Raw genomic sequence first — 19,189 nt, forward strand, 5'->3', positions numbered from 1 at the left:
AAATCTATGTCACTGTTATCCTGCAAGTATGTGTGAGATTATCAACTAAGGAGAAACACTGAAGTTAAATCCTTACAAGTAGAGTACATTGCAATATTATAGAGCATGTGGTTGGGTAATGGATACTCATGGAGATTTGGTTTGAGTGGATTTATTAACATAATTACTCCTCATTGAATTGTCTTAGAACATAAATAATAAAAAATTTGCTAAAATTGCCAACGGCAGATAATCAATTTACGTAGGGCACCGCGTAGCCTGGCTTAGAAATTGTTCGTCATTGTTAATTTAAAATATCTGTGATGGAATTCTTATGTGAAATGGTCCACCACTCGGAGCAGGCCTCAAAGAAACAGAAAAGCATTTAAAAAATACTTAACATTAGTGACAGATGCTAACAGATCAGAAATGCAAAAATGTTGAAGTCGATGAGATGCGGAGGCTGCTTCCTGCTCCGAGTGGCGATGATTGCAGACTGACCAGGGGTCATGGCGTCATGGCCGCAAGGAAAGGAGATTTCTCACCCTTGTTGACCATAAAGTCGTATTTAAAACAATACCATTGACAAGACATAATTAACCATAAAAAACATTGTAAACTTAAAAATATTGATGCTAAATAAATAATAATTACTATACTGATACTAAAATGAAAGAGGTGATTTTTAAATATGAACCTCCTGGGCGGAGTGCATACATGAATGTGTGCATGTAATGCTGCCTGTCATTATTATTATATTCCTGAGAAAACAAGCACACTGGGGTGTAAAATGGAACATACATTGTACTATTTTACTCAGTTATTAAAAAATTAATAATTAAGGGGAGCGTGGCACTGATTTTACATCTGCCGCTCTGGCACAATACATGTACACACACACACATCTAGACGGGAAGTTCAAACCAGAAGACAGAGGGAGGGCATCATATTGACAATGTTAGCTTTAACCCTCACAAGTATGAACGCATATGTACAGGCATATACATATGTAATCGTATTAGAGGGTATGAATGTAAATGTTTTGGCTGCAGTGTGAATTGCTGCTGTCTTCTATGTGCACCTACAATCAACCAAAGGTTTTATTAGTGTATTGAAGTATTCAAAGTAAATAGCTAAGGAGTGGTGCCATGTAGGTGGCCATGTTGGCTAAAGAACTTGTAAGTGTGTGCATGACACTGCAACATTGCCAACAATCTTTGGGTACACCCCAGTGGGAAAAGACAGTGTATGTGTTACAACTGTATAAAGTGTGTTTATCAGCATAGTCATGAGCATATAGTTATATGTAGAATACAACAAATGTATTAGCAGGAAGCATTAACATTTCATGCCCAAGTCTCTTATGATAGCACCAGGGCCGGTGCAAGGTAAATTGGCGCCCTAGGCGAAAAACCTTAATGCCCCCCCCCCCCCCCCTTCCCCCCCAGCGGACACTCCCAAAAAAATGTTTCCTTGTCTCAAAATACATCACGTAAGCCTAAGATTTTGTCAACAATCAAATGTAAGCAGGCTTGTGTTTTTTTTACTTCATTACTTATTACAAATCATAAACAGGTCACTGTGGACTTTTAAATAATTACTTATATCAATATAAACATTCCAAACTGTTACAAAAATCCATTTTCATCTAGTTTCAATAATTGTTAAACATATTATATGAGCTGTTATGTGTCGTGCTGCGCCGCCCCCAGCAACTTGGCGCCCTGGGCGGTTGCCTAGTTCGCCTATATGGACGCGCCGGCCCTGGATAGCACTCGTACTCTCCACGTATTTGCCTGAAAGACAGGCGTATGCAAAAGGCACTGCAGTCACGTTCTGTCTGTGCAGAGCGTGGCTGTCCTGCGACAGTGGTGCGGTTGTGGCACACGACAGACAAGCCACCACTGGAGCTGTGTGGGGAGAAGCGCTCCACAGATAAGTGGCAGTACCTGTCCGAGGGCAATTCCATGAGGATAAGGTAAAGAAAGTTTATCTTTCAAGAATTTCGTTTCTCTTTTACTTTGTCAGTTTCACCAAGCATGATAGTAGATTGTATATGCAGTGAACTTCTTCATAACAAAAACCTACAAACAGTAACTAACTAAAGTAATGTAAGTAGAACAAGAAAAAATTCATTATCATCACATTTTTTTATTAATTTTTTTTTTAGTTAATGGCTCACAGCATTTCATGTGCTGATAGGTGGGAAATCTGAAGGGGGGACTAAATGCAACCCGGCACTAAACACCATAGACTTAGTCATGCACATACATGCACTGAGCTAAATGTATTGAGCAGTGTTGGATCTGAGATTGCTGCTGCCTACCTAGAAGAAAGTAAGAGTTTGGGATAAAACTGAAAAAAATAAACCACAAAGAACTTTCTTTAGAGCTCCTGATACACATTTCAAAAACAAATTATTTCAAGTTCTGGCCAGTCACAACAGTTTAAAATATTTGAGAACTCTAGGTTCAAGTAAACTCTAAAAATATTCTCTTACGAGCACTACTATATTATCAAACCTCATTTGCCCTAAGCATTATTAATTTTTTGACGTGACAACGTCTAATAAATCGATGAACGCTGGCTGCACGCACGAAAAAGTGTCCCACTACGGATGTCCCACTACGGATGTTCCTGTTTGCTCATTGTACGCATGCGTGGCATCTCTCTTCATGCTCATTGTACGCATGCGTGGCATCTCTCTTCCACTCGATTGGAACGACCATCGATTTGACTTTTTTGAAGATGTTATGAGACTATATGATCTGAACACCAATATCAGCTAGTTTACAGTTCAATGACATTCAGGAATTCGAGTTTTTTAAGACTGCAAGGTATGCCTTGTCTGCTATTACCTGCACATTACAACAATTGGGATGTTGTTTCAGCTTTATTGTGAGCGACAAATCAGTTGGGGCGCAAGGTTTCCGTGCGGTGTGGACGGAAGTCAGCGAAGGTCCCGACTGTGACCAGTTCCTTTGTGCAGAAAGCAGTTACTGCATCGCCGAAACGTTACGTTGCAACAGGGTGGCCAACTGCGGAGGTGACGATAGCTCAGACGAAGTGAACTGTGAGTGACCGTCATGCTTGACAGTAATTCTTACAGGACCCTTCACCCCCACAGAGTGAACTTGTGCATGGTAGTCTTAACACTCACCCGTTATTTGTGTGTCTGCTTTGGAAATTATGTTATTGTTTTGAATGTGTACTGTTTAGTAAGTATTTTCTGCTCTCATTAAAGAATTAAAATTAACACAAGTATTAAGTTTAGTTACACTGAAATACAAATATTTGGAACTTTGTAATTGAAAACACATAATAAGAACCTTGTTGTATCTGCATTATTAATATTCACATCACTTAATAAAGTAATTTAGCTTTCATCCTTTCTTTATATTTTTAGCAACTAGATAGTTACTGTTAAAAATATTCCAATAATTAGAAATAAAATTATTTTAACAAAACCTATAGTAAAATATTTTCTGCTTAAAAAATAAGACACAGAATTTGCTGTTTAATTTTTTCCTTGATCATATATAAGAAAAATTTTTAAGCTTCTAAAAAAATTATAAATAAAATAATAAACCAATTTTAATACTTTTTCACTTGTATAGCAAAGTACAGATTGAGTATTTATATTAGCACATTTCTAGTCATGAATCAAATCATCACAGACCTAAACAATTTGCTCACTTTTCAATTTTTGCATTTAACACAACCAGAAAAATGGACAGCTTATAAGAAATAAATAAATAAATTGGCACATTTCAGAAAGTTGCTCCAAAAGAATGCTGTGTTTGAAATATGTACATACATATTAATGAACTCCCTACAGATTATGAACTTATGCATTCTAAGTTTCAATCTAAGCAGAACTATGTAATAAGAATATACTGTTGGAATACAGAGCAGGCACGTAGGAAGCAAATATTTAATGGGGGGGCAAAGGAGAGTGTCATTATAATTGGTGGATTCAACAAAGGGGGTGTCCGGGGGCTCTCCCCCGGTAGAAAAAAAATGTATTCTAAGGAGAAAAATGGTGCTATTTAAGCATCTTTCGTACATTAAAATAGAATGTACTACTAGCATAAATTTTAACTTTTTTTATAACAAATTTACTTAAGGCTCGGCGTCACAAAACAGTGTTCACTTTTCAGTTTTCGCCTCGTAGAATTCATTTTAAAGGCAATTTGTTGAATTTTCCCACTGCACAGAGTACATAAATTACAATCACCTTCAAATTTAGTCCCCAGATATCATCAAGTTATCTAGAGCTGTAGAAAAGGCAAAGATGTATTTATAATTTTAAATATGTTTCATTAATTGCATCATAATTACATGACGGTGGTTGAAGATCAATATTTGTAGTGTGAGATAATATATTTTGCCAACTATCTATAGCTATAGTTACATTTTCTTAATATGTGCTAACAAACAACTGCAATAATCAAAACAAGCTATAATCAAATATTTAAGTGAGGCTGAGCCTTGAGTAAACAATTTAACAAAGACGTCATTATCCCACTCATTGCCCACTCCTAAGTAAATTCATTTGAATATCAGGACAGGAGAACTCTTAATGTTACACGCCTTTAATTAAATATTCTTAGATTATGCCAATATTCAGAATGTATTGACACAAGCATATGGTGTACCTAGAGTCCACTGAATATTAATTTAAAACGTGACAGAAAAACTGCTTTACCATTTATTAAAAAATCTGAAAATCTAAATATCTTATAAGTTATATTCACATTCAAATTGATAAAGTCAAATCACAATATAACAAAACTCGGAATAGTGAGCCGTTCGACATATTACTATCATAGCATTTTTATGTTCCTCATAATTTAATTTACAATACATAAAAACATTCTAAAATTCTCAGAATTATTTGTACGATCGCAAGTATGTCTTCAAACGACGAAGTGCACTAAATGAACGCTCTGCAGATGCGGCTGAAGCAGGCACAGTCATGATGAGTATCATGAGTCGAGTTACTTGATCAAGCAAAGCACGGGTCGTATCACTCTCTTTACCCAACTTTTCAGAGAATGCTGCACAAGTGTCGGGGACATTTCCAGGAGATTCTTCAATGATTTGTAGATTCTAAGGAATTTTTTTATTACTCGATGGAATAATCACGAGCGACGAGCGGAAAAAAGTAATGTACCGACATACTAATCTTTAATGTTAAATAGGTATATTACATATGGTTTTCGGGATCATGTAAAAATTCGTCTCAGTCTAACTGCTCAAAAGTAATACCTGAGTTGAAGGAATCCAACTCTTCTTTAGGATCTTTGTCTTCACAGGCATTAAGTACAGCATAATATGCACTGCTTTTTAGGCGGTGGTTGTGATGAACTGCAGGATTGTGCAGAACGGTTGTTGAAGAAAAAGTTGATGCTTTTCTGAGTCATTGTATGCCGCAAAAATTAAAATACTGTTATAAATTTTCTCCTTAAACCCTATATGTTTTTCATCACTGCCATTCCGCACTACTCACTCACGATACTACAGATAAATAAGTTTATTTTAAACAGTTCTGTAGAACGGCTCACAAAGTTTCTTGGACTTAAAAGCAAGACGTACAGCTGTTGAATGATGACTGACGTGGAAAGCGCTCTCCACGTCAAGTCGTTACAGTTAGGTAGAAACGAAGCGGGGTGAATGCAAGGGTCTGAAGGTCAGGTAGACAAGGGTGGACAAAAACGGAGCATAATCTACTGCAACAAGCGGAAACATTTACTGGTCTTATATCCCACAATAATATTTCCGCTATCAGCACTGTGAAACGTGAATATTTAGAAGAAAACAAGAACAGGTGCCGTATTTATTGTGCCTGTACACTTATCGAAAAGTCTTAATTTATTTTAAGAATAAAGTAACGCACAGACAAGAAAATCCCACAAAACCACTTAGCATTGCAATGAAGACAATGCCTCTTGTTCATCTGATGCAATGGCCGGGCAAAACCATCACTTTGCCCGGCCATGAAATGTTATGGCCGGGCAGTCGCCTGGGTCGCCCCCCCGGTTCCTACGCGCCTGATACAGAGGTTATATTTTATTTATACTTTGCCCTGAAAACTGAAATATGATAAACACACAGTATACAGATCTCCATTATAGAGCTACAGATAAAATTTTTAAACGAGTGTATTTAAGCCAAATATGTAGAGTCATGATATACAATAGAGGCCAACCTCAATCGCAGGCCAAACCATGCATTTAGACGTTTCTTCACAAAAAATAATAAATTAATTTTCTTCTTCCTCTGCATTATAATCACTTCTTCACCCGTTCTATTTTACAAACACATCTGCTCGTTTTTCTACATCCTTCACCTTCGCACACTATTCCCACATAATCAATATGATGTGCTGCTGTGAAGTTATTCTGTGTACAATTTTAAGTTTTTAATTACTATCCGAAGTGTTTCTTTCTTGTTTCGGAACCTGAGATGCAGATGTGTGACTTTGTTTTAAAGCAATCTCAAACAACAGTTAGGCAATTGTAAATCTTAGGGAAAATTACAACGTAAAATTATATTTAGGGCCGTTCTACAATGGCACAGAAGCGCAGAGGGATCACGTAAACGGAGATGGATCTCTCAGAACAGAGTATCGACAATGGGACTCATGTGAACATGGAGCTGTATGGATTAGCTTGGCAATGCCCAGCTCTTCCGTTCACATTACTCCGTACAACCAGTATAAGCTGAGTATTTGGCAGCGGAGGTAGCCATGATTGTTTACGTCTTAAACACGTTAAACATTGTTTCACGTACAAGAGTATTTGATTTCTATATTTACTTTGTGGTATATTTTTATTATTTATATAAATCCTATTATTTATATAAATCCTGACCATGATGAGTTCTTGTATCTAAATAAAATTTTGTTTAAATTAATTTTTCGTAAAATTTCGTAAAATTTTCACAAAATTCAATCTCATTACTTAGTTATGTGAACGTGAAAAATTATTGAGGATCCTATTGAGGATCTAAATACAACATAGACAAAAACTTTCTAGGGAAGTTGCTTCAAACATGCACAATACCTACAGCCCCCTCTGAGTCTGAAATTAACAGTCATCAAGAAAAGAATGTCTCTTCCTCTTAATATCCTCACACACAGTCTTACAAAATTTAGCTAACACACAACCTAGTCAGTGGTGGCTCATGAAGGAATTCCAGCATAATAAAACCTATTATTATTCTTTAATAAATAATGTGAAAATATGACTACTCTTTTCTAGCAGCATATAATATTCACTAAATATATATATGAAGCTTTGATGAGTCTTTACAAAAATTAAGTTTTGACATTTAAGTAGTGGTGTTATCCTCCATGTAATAATTGCAATAAGTTGCGACTTCACTAAGCTAATGGTAGTAAAATGAGCACAAACAATGGTATAATTCTTTAACTCCGAAGAAATCCCATGATAGTTGAGATGAAGTTAGTTTGATAGCTGGGAGTGGTGGGGAAACTGGTTTGTATGCCACTAGCCGAGTTCACAAAGTATACTTATATTAAATAAGTGCTTACTTGTAATGTAGCAAGGTGTCTAATGGTAAGTAATTTTGAGATATTTCTGTGTAAAGTTATATATACTAGCAAAAACATTTGGTTTTGTTGTGTATCATAGTAAAATACACATTTTATTCCCTAATATAATTGTAGGCTAAGTGTAAAAGAGTACTTATGATTTACTTTAAAATCACATTTAAATTTCTTTAACATCAATTTTACTTTCACTTTATGGATAAGTACCTAGCTAAAAAATAAAAATTTGTGTAGCAAATTATTATTTATGTACATATTAATATAAATTTTTGTAAACTTTTATTTATGGGATAAGTAATTTGATTAATGAAATGTTTAAAGTTTGAATTGCTTTTAAACCAAATATTTTTAAAACTTAATATAAAATCCAAAAATAACTCAACAAATTAATATTTTTAAATATTACTAATTTCAGGATTATAAAATATAATTTGAAAATATTAAAACCTAATTTAGTTTTAAAAATGTAATTTGAAATATGCTTAAAGTAGGTAAATTATGTTTTTCTTTTCTTTTCGTAACAGTTCAACACCATATTTTCTACCAATTTGTTTTTTTCTGTAATAGATAATCTTGTGCTATTATTCAACAAATTAAGTAAGATTTCATGTGTTGTTTTGCATGCTGTTGTTACTTGTGAGTTGACTATCCATGTAAGTGTGGTAGAATGTTTCCTAGACTCTTCTTAACTGTTGTAGTTTTCCTTCTGTACCCGACTACCTGTAACGTAATGCTCACAATTTTATATTCTGTGCAATGTTTCTGTACATTTAGGCACCTTTCTATTTGCACATTACTTCAAACATCCTACTATTTTTTTAATTAAAAATAACATCTAAAAAATTAATTCATACTTCTTTGTTATTTTCAAGTGATTCAGAAACAGATGCTTGATTTGAAGTGAATGTCATTAACGAAATTCACGAGCACTAAATGTCAAAGGCAGGTTACAAACATAATTTTATTGAAAATAAATGAGTACAGTAAAAATCATTTAAAAAATATTTAAAAAAATAATAACAACAAATTAAATTAGCAAGACTTTACAAAATAATTAAAGCCACACAATAATAATAACAACTGCAGGATTGAGGGCATGATGATAGCAATGACAGAATGGTTTGTAGTCAAACCAATGGCAACAACCTCTGTTTGCATAGTATGTATTTAAAGTATGCTACTTCAAATAACCCATAACAAAGCAATTCAGGTTTCCTCCAACTAAACATTACCACAGAAGAAAACCTGGAAGTAAAATTATAATTTCCAAATAAATATATAAAAAAAAAAAGTTACAAAAAATAAAGTTCATAAGGGGTCGTCCATTAATCACGTGATGTTTTTTTAGCAAATTTTTAACCCCCCCCCTCCCTCCCCCCTAGTGATTTGTGGTGAGGTTTCAGACAAAAAAACCCCCCCCCCCCCCCCCAAATATCACGTGTATTTTTTGATGCAAAATATGTTTAAAAATTTTGGAATATTATCTTTAAATATAGGTATAATCTAATTTAATTCTGGAAAATTAAGCACAGTGATAAAAATGTCCAGACACACATTTAGGTTGCAGGTTTATTCTCACTGGCATAAAAATAATAAAGGAAAGGCTTATATGTGATTTACGCATGTATTCGGTGCCAAAATCACAGTCTTACTAGCGACTGGCAAGCTGAGCCGGGTGGTTCATGTTGCGGCGGGTGGGGATATTGTTGCCTGGCTACGGCGAGTCAAGGTCACGCATCGCTTTTCGGTTTAGTAGAAATCGGGCGAAAAAAAAAATACACGTAATATCTCTCTATATCTCTCTACACCCCCCTCCCCCCTTGTGATATTTCGTGATTTTTCCCTCCCCCCTCCCCCCCCCCCTTTTCGAGCCTCACGTGATTAATGGACGATCCCTAATGTCACAAGCACACATTCCCTTCGTAAGCAGAAATGATTTTATGTGGTTAGAGAAGAATGCACAGGCTGTGGAGGCTTTACGTTCGGTGTGAATGTCGCACATGTTTGTGTGTGTGTGTGTGTGTGAAGTAGATGTGTGTACCTAAGCCTCTCTCTCCCTCCCACCTTACCTCACCCCCGGCATGTTGTGTGTTACCAGGTGGAGCGTTTGCCCCTGGTCTTATGTGCGGGCGCGCACTTCTCCTGTTCTTACTTTCTCTCTGCTTTCTGCTCCTGCTCTCGTCATGAGAGACTCGTGCGGGACGCATGTGGGACACGTGAGTCGCACTCCACCCTCTCGTCCTCTTCCCCGTTCGCTTCCCCCCCCCCCCCCCCCCCGACTTTCACGCTTTTCAGCTCTCTCGCTTCTGTCCTCGCCCCCACTAGTCATAACGCAACCTCTGAAGCGCATTAGGGCAACGGCGGTGTTGCAGCCCCGACCGGGTTGTTTAGGTCCTGCAGACAAAGGTATGGTGTCATCTGTTTACTTAACAAACATCACTAGCAATGCTGATTTCTTTCAAATATTCACAACACACATGTTAGATATGATAAACATAAAGAATAATCTGGATAAAATCAAAAAACTTTTAAGGACTGAAATTTTGATTTGTCTATTGTTTGATAAACCACCAGGAACAATAAATTTTTTTAAACATTTGACAATGTTTAAGTTTATTATTTTGCAAGTTTTCATTTGCTTAACATCATTTTCATGGACTAATATTAACATTTCTGTGGCTTTTAATCATGGATAGGATTTCTTTTATATTAATGATAAACTAATGCATAATGCGAAATGAATAGTGAATTTTTTTTTTTTTACCATTTGGCATAATAAACTTAATAAATGTAAAAGATTTAGTTTTCAATGTTTGAATTGCAAAATTTCCTATCAGTGTTGCAAAAGGAGTTGTTAAGATAATAGTCTGAGTAACACAGATACTTAAAATTAAATTTAATCTTTGTTTCGCTTAATGTAGAGCACTTTGTAACCTAATTGATTATTATGACAAATTCTTTTTAAGTCTGCACCATACACACCTGCATGCAAATTTTTTTCTTTCTCTTTCCTGCTGTTTGTGACTGTGTTCATAGTTTGTATGTTACCTTTTATGTACCCGTTACACGCACTGTGTCTGCATTACACAATACATTGGTTACATAGGTTATCTGATGAGCTATCAGCCATGATGCCAGCTGCTGACTAACGAACCATAGACAACACAACACTCTCAGCCTTACCAACCGAGCTGACAGTACATAACAGTCCTTCCCTCCAAGTGATTTTTTACCCTAAGCACTTGTACGTATTGTTATACATAATGGAGAACGTAGTCACTCAAGTTTCTTGGTGTTTTCTTGACTCGGGTGGATCGCTCCCTCACCCTCGTTGGCAAGTTACTCAGCTCCTGGGGCTGTCCCTGGGTCTCCTGCAGTGAGAACTCCAAGGTTCCAGCAAGCTCCTCAGATGTTTGCTGCCCTGGACGAACATGATCGACTGCAGCTGCCGATCCGCAGTCACTAGGAAACCCCAAAAATGGTAGCTCAGAGTCCCCCAACACTAGGGAACCGGCCGCTCGCTGGAGGGGCATCTCGCCACTCATCCTCGTACCAGATGATCCTGGTTGTGTCGCTGTACTGCTTGGAGGCCTCTGTGGTTGCTGCTGAAGCTCTGATCTCCCCCGATAGACAGCTTGCTGCAGCGATTCTTCCTGCTCTCGGGGACACGTCCCAGATGCTCCTCCCACCGGTAACCTCGAGCTCCCCTGGAGTCGTGTAGCGATATTGCGTCGCACCATCTGATCAACATGTCTCCGTGCCATGTGACCTCCAGCCTGAACTTGGTATGTAACTGGACCCTCCTTACGTGCCACCACTCCAGGGACCCACTTGGGTCCAGCTCCATAGTTGCGTATTAACTCTGGGTCCTTTTCACTAAACTGTCTCATTTGACCATCACACCCATCCTCCACTAACCCTTTTCTCGCATCCGACAGCGACCGCGGGTGCAACTTGTCGAAAACCGTCTGCAGCTTCCGACCCATCAAGAGTTCGGCAGGTGTCTTCTGCGTGACCGTACTGGGAGTTGTGCGCAACGAAAAGAACAGTCTGTGTAATCTCGTATTCCAGTCGCCTGCTTTCAACTTCTTCAACTTGTCCTTGACAGTTTGCACCGTTCGCTCGGCTTGTCCATTACTGGCCGGATGGTATGGGGGCGTATACTTGTAGATGACTCCATTCTTCTCTAGAAAGGTCTTCATTTCACTTGAAGCAAAGGCAGTCCCATTATCAGACACCACAACATCCGGAATAACATGGTTACCACTACAGCAGATGACATTGACGGCACCAACCGTACCTCTGGCCATTTTGATAAGGCATCGATGACAACCAGAAATGTTTTCCCTTGAAAGGGCCCCGCAAAATCAACATGCAGACGGGACCGTGGTCTCTGGGGCGGGCTCCATGGCACCTGGGTCTTTGCTGGTGCCCTGCGTTCAGCCTGACATATCGGGCAATGCCTGACAATCTCCTCAATGTCTTAATCCAGTTTTGGCCACCAGATGTAGCTTCGAGCTATGGCCTTTGAGAGCACCATTCCATCATGCGATGCATGTAACATTCCTAGTAGGCTACTTCGCAGCTGCTGTGGAACTACCACCCGAGTTCCCCACAGCACACAATCACGGTAGACTGACAGTTCTAACCAACGGTTCCAGTAGGGTCGAATCTCCTCACTTGGTAGTTCTTGTGGCCATCCATGCAACACAAAATACTTCATCCTCTTCAACATTGGATCCTTGCTCACGCATCGTGCCATGGCCTGGGCGTCCAAGGGGGCGTCCGGCATTGCTTCAAACATCACGATATCTACCACTGCCGGAACTTCCCTTGGTGATGTCGGCTGTGGCAACCTGCTCAAGGAGTCTGCATGTCCAATCCGAACCCCTGGCTTATGCATGATGGTGTAGTCATACATGCCCAGCAACAGACTCCACCGTGGTGACAGTATGTCCGGGGTTGGGCGCTTGGGATCCAAAAGTCTTAATAATGGCTTGTGGTCCGTCACCACTGTAAATGATCTGCCTGCCAAATATTGATGAAATTTAGTCACCCCAAATATGACCGCTAGGGCTTCCTTGTTGATCTGTGCATAGTTCCGCTCACATTTTTTGCAGTGTCCGCGACCCAAAAGCCACCGGTCTCTCTTCACCATCGTCCGTGACATGTGCCAACACTGCACCCACACCCAGTGGCGTAGCCAGGATTTGTGTATGGGGGGTGTTAAGAAGCATGCCCCCCCCCCCTCCGTATTAAAGCGGGGGGTCCAAGGGTCCTCCCCTGGGAAATTTGGATTTTAAGATGTAAAAAAGTGCTATTTTAGCAGTTTTCGGTACTTAAATTTAAATATTGTAATGGTGAAAATTTTAATATGAAATTTGTTTGAGTGATGAATAAGAAATTAAAAATTTGGTGCTAAAAGGGGGGGGGTTTGAACCCCAACCCCCCCCCCCCCCGGCTACGCCCCTGCCCAAACCATACTCTGAGACGTCGCATGTTAGCACCAAAGGTCTTGTGGTGTCATAATGGACCAGCACACAGTCTGTTTGTAGCAATTCCTTGGCCTTGGTAAATGCAGCTGCATGCTGTGTCTCCCATTTCCAGGCAACGTTTCCATCAAGCAGTCGGTGTAGTGGCTCCAAAACACTAGCTTTATCTTTCAAGAACCGCTCATAGAAATTGAGCAAGCCCAAAAAAGACTGCAGGTCCTTCTTGTTTTGGGGCACTGGTACCCTACGGATTGCTTCCACTTTGTCGTGTGTGTGATGTATCCCTTCTGCATCTATCCTATAACCTAGAAAATTCACCACTGCGGATGCAAAAACACACTTGGACTTCTTCAACCGTAACCCAGCCTTGTCTATCCTTGCCACTACCTCCGCTACACGTGTCCAGTACTCTACTTCATTTGGGCCCGCTATTAACACATCGTCCAGTAGCACTACCACACCTTCTACTCCTGCTAAGTGTGTTTCTATGAGCCTCTGGAACATGGCAGGGCCACTGCTCACTCCAAACTGTAATCGGCGGACCTTAAAAAGTCCCTTGATGGTATTGACAGTCAACAAATTTGCCGTTTCCTCGTCGACTCCAACCTGCATGTAGGCATCCTCCAAGTCCAGCTTCGTGAAATATTTCCCCCCTGCCAGCGATGCCAGAGCTTCGTTGATGGTCGGCAATGGATAACACTCTGTCCTACATGCTGGATTGATTGTGCCCTTGTAGTCAGCACATATGCGAATGGACCCATCCGATTTCATAACAGGCACGACAGGTGTCGCCCACGATGAATACGGCACTGCCTCATAAGCTCCTCGCATCACCAGCTTGTCGATTGCATCCCCTACCTTGTCCCTTATTGCAAACGGCACTGGTCTGCATTTCCTAAATACTGGTGTGGCTCCCTCTTTAAGCGCGAGGGATACCGGTGGACCCTTATACTGTCCTAAACAACTGCTGTCAAATACCTTTGGATACTTGGCTACCAGTTCCTCCACCCATCGGCTCTTCTGCACAACACTATGTTCCTTGCAACTCTCTACCATGAAAACGCCCTCCACAGAAATCCCAAGGGGCTCCAACCAGTTCCTCCCCATCAAACTCGGCCCTTTCCCAGCCACCACTAACACCGGAAGCAGTACTGCCTCACTTCCCCTTGTTTTTACCAAGACTGTTTTAACTCCCTTAACCCGCAACTGTTCCTGGGACCACGTACGCAATGCGATGTTACACATGTCCAATGGTGGCTGTTCGGCCCACAGGGCCTTGTATGTTTCCCCACTAATAACAGAAAAGCTTGCACCTGTATCTATTTCCATGCAGTGTTTGTTGCAATCCAACCAAACGTCCATGACAAAGGGTGCCTTACTTTTCAACGCTCGCAGGTTATTCAAACTGTACATTGCTTCATTCTGTTCTCCCTCTTGCTCCCTTACTGTATCTGACAACATGTGAGTAAGTCCAGAGTTAGACTTATTCCCCACATTTCCCTGTCGAGCCCCACCAATAGGCCTACCTTGTTTTTGTTTCGTAATACAGGCTTTCTCTATGTGGCTCTGTTTGGAAAAAAACTGGCACACAGTTGTCACATGCCAACACTCTTCAGCAACATGATTCCCTGTACATCGCCAACACTGTTGTTTCCGTTTGTTCTCCTGGAGGCCCATCATTTGTTTACGTATTCCCGTGTCCATGTTTGCCTGAATACCATCCGGACGTCTGCCGATATGGCTTCTGCCCGCCACCGCATGCACCGGATGTTCGTCAACACGCGTTGTACTTATCTCGTCACCTTTTCCACGTAAGTCCAATATGTTCTTCCCTGTTGCCTCAGCCGCCATAGCAATATCCACTGCATCTTTGAAGCTCAGTGGATCCTTAAACAGCAACGCGTGCTGAACCGATCTATCCCGCACACCACACACAAGTCTGTCTCTCAACATCCTCTCCACATTGGGGAAGTTACAATGCGTGCTCAATCGCCGGAGTTCCACCAGATAGACTGCTATCGTTTCATCCGCTAGCTGGTCATGTTTCAAAAATTTGTATGTCTCCACAATCTCGCTGGGTTTCGGTTCGAAATGTGCGGAAAGCTTGCTGAATACCTCGGCGATAGGTATCTCATCGGTAGCCTGTGGAGCTAACAATGATGAAACTAAGTTGTAGAGTTCCGCCCGGTAAATATGTAGTTGGGCGGTATTTGCGAAAAAAAATGTTAAAAATCCGAAAATACTTTTATTCTGTGCTCTTTAAGTTCCTCTTTTCATTAAAAGCGGCGGAGGTAAGAAATTCTAAATACTTTAGGAGATATAGAATTTTTAAATTTCATCATATGTAGTTGAGCGGTATTTGCGAAAAAAAATGTTAAAAATCCAAAAATACCTTTAGTAGATGCTCTTCAACTTCCTCTTTTCAATAAAAGCAGCGGAGATAAGAAATTCCAAATACTTTAGGAGATATCGAATTTTTAAATTTCATCACAATTATACCAGTGAATTCATGTGGCATTCCGCATTGTTTGTTGTTTACGAGTATCTATTTTTTTTATTGGATAATGATGTCACGTGACTGATCGTGATAGGCCAGAATTCAAATGAACCAATACGTGATTATTTAGTTTATTTATTGTTTTAAAACGGTGTTTATTTACCGCCTCCAACTTAGGCGAGTTTTTAACGTTTCTAATTTTAAAGTCTTATTTTTTATTGTTGCGCAAGTAATAAGTAACAAAAAAATTTTACGTGAGTTGTTACTGTTCATCCTTTGTCCCGGTTTGTTAGGTCAGGTCAGTTACAATACTTTAAAACTAAAGAACCATTGAAATAATTTCATATTATTTTTAATGTACGCTTAGTTTAAAAATATTTATAATGTAACTGACCTGACCTAATCAACCATTTTCATTAATTAGGCATTCACAAACACACGGCAAAATAAAAAAATGGCAACGGTCGAATGATAAACACAGGTCTTGTATGCAAAATAAGAACGGCGATATCTCCTAAAGTATTTGGAATTTCCTATCTCCGCCACTTTTAATGAAAAGAGGAAGTTAAAGAGCATATAATAAAGGTATTTTCGGTCTTCTAAAATTTTTTTTCGCAAATACCGCTCAACTACATATGATGAAATTTAAATATTTGATATCTCGTAAAGTATTTGGAATTTCTTACCTCCGCCGCTTTTAATGAAAAGAGGAAGTTGAAGAGCATCTACTAAAGGTATTTTCGGATTTTTAACATTTTTTTTTCGCAAATACCGCTCAACTACATATTTACCTTCCGCCCCGCAGACAGTGAAAAATACAGCGTGTTTTGCTTCGTCTTTTTCAATTTTATTAGCTATAAAATAAAACTGCACCCTTTCGCGGTAACTTTCCACGTGTCCCGACCCGGCACAAACTCTCCCATAACCCCAATCGCCGCCATTATCGCCCGCACACCACTTCACGCGCACGAACCGATCCGGAATTCCTCGTCGCCACTTTTATGTACCCGTTACACGCACTGTGTCTGCATTACACGATACATTGGTTACATAGGTTATCTGACCAGCTATCAGCCATGATGCCAGCTGCTGACTAACGAACCATAGACAACACAACACTCTCAGCCTTACCAACCGAGCTGACAGTACATAACATTACCGTTTTAATTTAAGAAGTGAACTCAGTCTAATAGTGAATAAAAAATATTATAAAGTTTTCAATATTACATGTTTTTCCTGTAAAAGGTACTTACTATCTTTTGATTTATTTCATGTTTTGTAAGAAAAGTTTTAATTTTTTTTTTTAATTTTTTAAAAGCTAGATGAAATGTTTTTTTTTTAAATTTTTTTTTAAATTGTTTCTTTCAACAATGATGTTTCGAATTATGGACTGCAATGACGACATTTCTATTACAGCACTGGGCGAATGAGAGTTGTAAGGTAGTGGTGGTGGTGTGATGCAATGAAACTGCACCCGGCAGGTCTCGTGGAAGGCCCAGTTAACACGTTCACGCTCTCGGCGGTGGCGCTGTGCGTGGCGGGCGCGGCGGTGGCAGCCCTGTGCGCGTGGTGCCACCACCGCAAGCGCAGGCGCAGGCGGCGCCACCTGGCGAGGCTGCGGCGCAACGCGGCGGGCTCCAGCCGGCGCCAGCCGGGCAGCGCCGCCGGCTCCCGGCGCCAGCACGTGTGCGACGAGCTGGGCGAGCGCTTCGCGAGCGTGGACAGCGTCTGATGGCCGGACATCCTGCGCGACTGACCGGCGCAGTGTCAAGCCCATTACGTGTTACCGTTGAACATCATTCATCGTGAAACGAGGATCCTCGTCGGCGATGGGGAATCGACCGACGCGTCTCGAGAACGCAACACGGAACGCGAAGTGGCCGTCGAGAAGAAAGGATATCGGCAGACGATTTTTTTTTTGCGTCGGAAATAACATGCCGTGAGCAAGCATCGTAGTTAAAGCAACGGTGATGAGTCGAAAAAAACATTTTTTTTTTTTTTTAGTTGAATGAAAAAATATTTAATCGGACACGTGACGTGTAGCACCGAAAACGAAAGATTGTAAAACGAAAAATGTTACCATGGGTCATTTGAGGAACAAGGAATTCCCACCAACAGCTCGGGGTATCATTTCCGCTGAACTAATTGAAGCTCACTCCTTTTTTTTTTTTTTAATGAAGATGAGACAACTACATGAACAAGCAATGGAACAGACTGTAGATGGTTTTTAAAAGTCTTAACTATTTCTTTCAAGAAATATACATAACATAAACAAAACTATAGCTGAAGAAGGCATTTAGGCTCTGGAATGCCTCCACATTTTACTATAAATGAGGTGTTCACATAATTAACCATTTTATTAAATATGAACAACTTCTTTTTGGAAATTATGGTTATCTCTTAATATCCAGAGCTTCCAAGAAGAAAGTGTAGGTTTTTAGGTGACATTCTAGTAATTTACAGAAAGTGATTGTTTTGGCCAAAGGTGATAAGTTGTGTAGTAATGTGCAGGTTATTGAATAGCTGAATAATCAGAATAACACATGACTCATGCTCAAAGTTAATGCATTCACACTTTAGTAAGAACAATTTTATTTGTTTCATCTGAGCGTTGGAACTGAAAATTACGTCCATTTATACTAAATTCATCAGTAATTGAAATTAATACGTACTTTTCTGGCTGGTTCCAGACGTAAGCAGGCATGTCACAGACTCAAGTTCCCAGCCTCTTATTATGCCAGTCTAGGATCAGCCAAAATAATTAATTATATTTCACAAAGATTACAAATATTTGGTGTGTGATAATAGTATAAATTTTATTTTCATGTACATTTTGCTGTTTATAACTACCATACCAGTTAATTATAAATATTTGATCAATTATGTCTTAATTTTTTTCTGAACCATCATAGAGAAATACATAAGTTAAATATGACATTGATTTTTCTCCCGCTATCTATGTTTTAGTCTTCACTGATTAAATGAGAGATTAGTAATGAATTTATGTAAACAAAACACTTTCAGAAAGTTTTAATTTTATTGTATCATTTGAAACTACAAATATTATGATATGGAATTTGTACAACTCTCAGACAAAATGTGAATTTTACTAAAAATTTACACTTTTTTTTAAATTACGTATAGTAAAGTATTGGAACATCTTGGTTTTCTGAACCATTTGGTACAGGATAAATGTGAAGTTGTGTGTACATAAAGTGCTATTTTTACTTCAAATTTGAATTAAAGTGGTTTCCAAGGCTTAGTTTTGTGTAGTGTGCTCATTCTTCATCCTCAGTCACTTGCAAATGATGGAGAAGAAGGGCTTATGTAAGAGAAGCATTGTTAAATGCAGCTAGCTGTTGGTTTCACTAGGTTCATTTATTATTTGTGCGCTTGCATAAAAAAGAGACAGCAGTAGGCTCATTACAAAGGAGTGCTTCTACAGCAATGCTATCACAACTGGGTGGAAAATCAGCATACATGCCATGAAACTGTACTATGTTCCTCAGAGATTCATGCCAAATTAAATTTTTTTTTGCACTACACTGTTAGTGGCTTCTTAAAACTGAATATATGTACACACACACATAAAACAGTTGAGTGGCTTGCAACAGTATGTGAAAAGAATACTTGACTTATTTGTTT

At 39.3% G+C, this 19,189-nt stretch overlaps 2 protein-coding genes across 3 annotated transcripts in view; one reads left to right on the plus strand and one right to left on the minus strand.

Moving 5' to 3' along the window:
* LOC134543285 (cubilin) overlaps nt 1–3,060 on the plus strand; it is a 295,632-nt gene extending 292,572 nt beyond the window's left edge. Inside the window, exons 13-14 of the mRNA XM_063388195.1 lie at nt 1,828–1,957; nt 2,871–3,060. Coding sequence (XP_063244265.1) covers nt 1,828–1,957; nt 2,871–3,060 — 320 coding nt within the window. The remainder of the gene's footprint in view (nt 1–1,827; nt 1,958–2,870) is intronic.
* Nucleotides 1–19,189, minus strand: part of LOC134543067 (heterogeneous nuclear ribonucleoprotein Q) — a 778,099-nt gene that overhangs the window by 405,162 nt on the left and 353,748 nt on the right. The window lies entirely within an intron of this gene.

This window comes from Bacillus rossius (genome assembly GCF_032445375.1).
Source record: "Bacillus rossius redtenbacheri isolate Brsri chromosome 9 unlocalized genomic scaffold, Brsri_v3 Brsri_v3_scf9_2, whole genome shotgun sequence".
Taxonomy (NCBI): Eukaryota; Metazoa; Arthropoda; class Insecta; order Phasmatodea; family Bacillidae; genus Bacillus; species Bacillus rossius.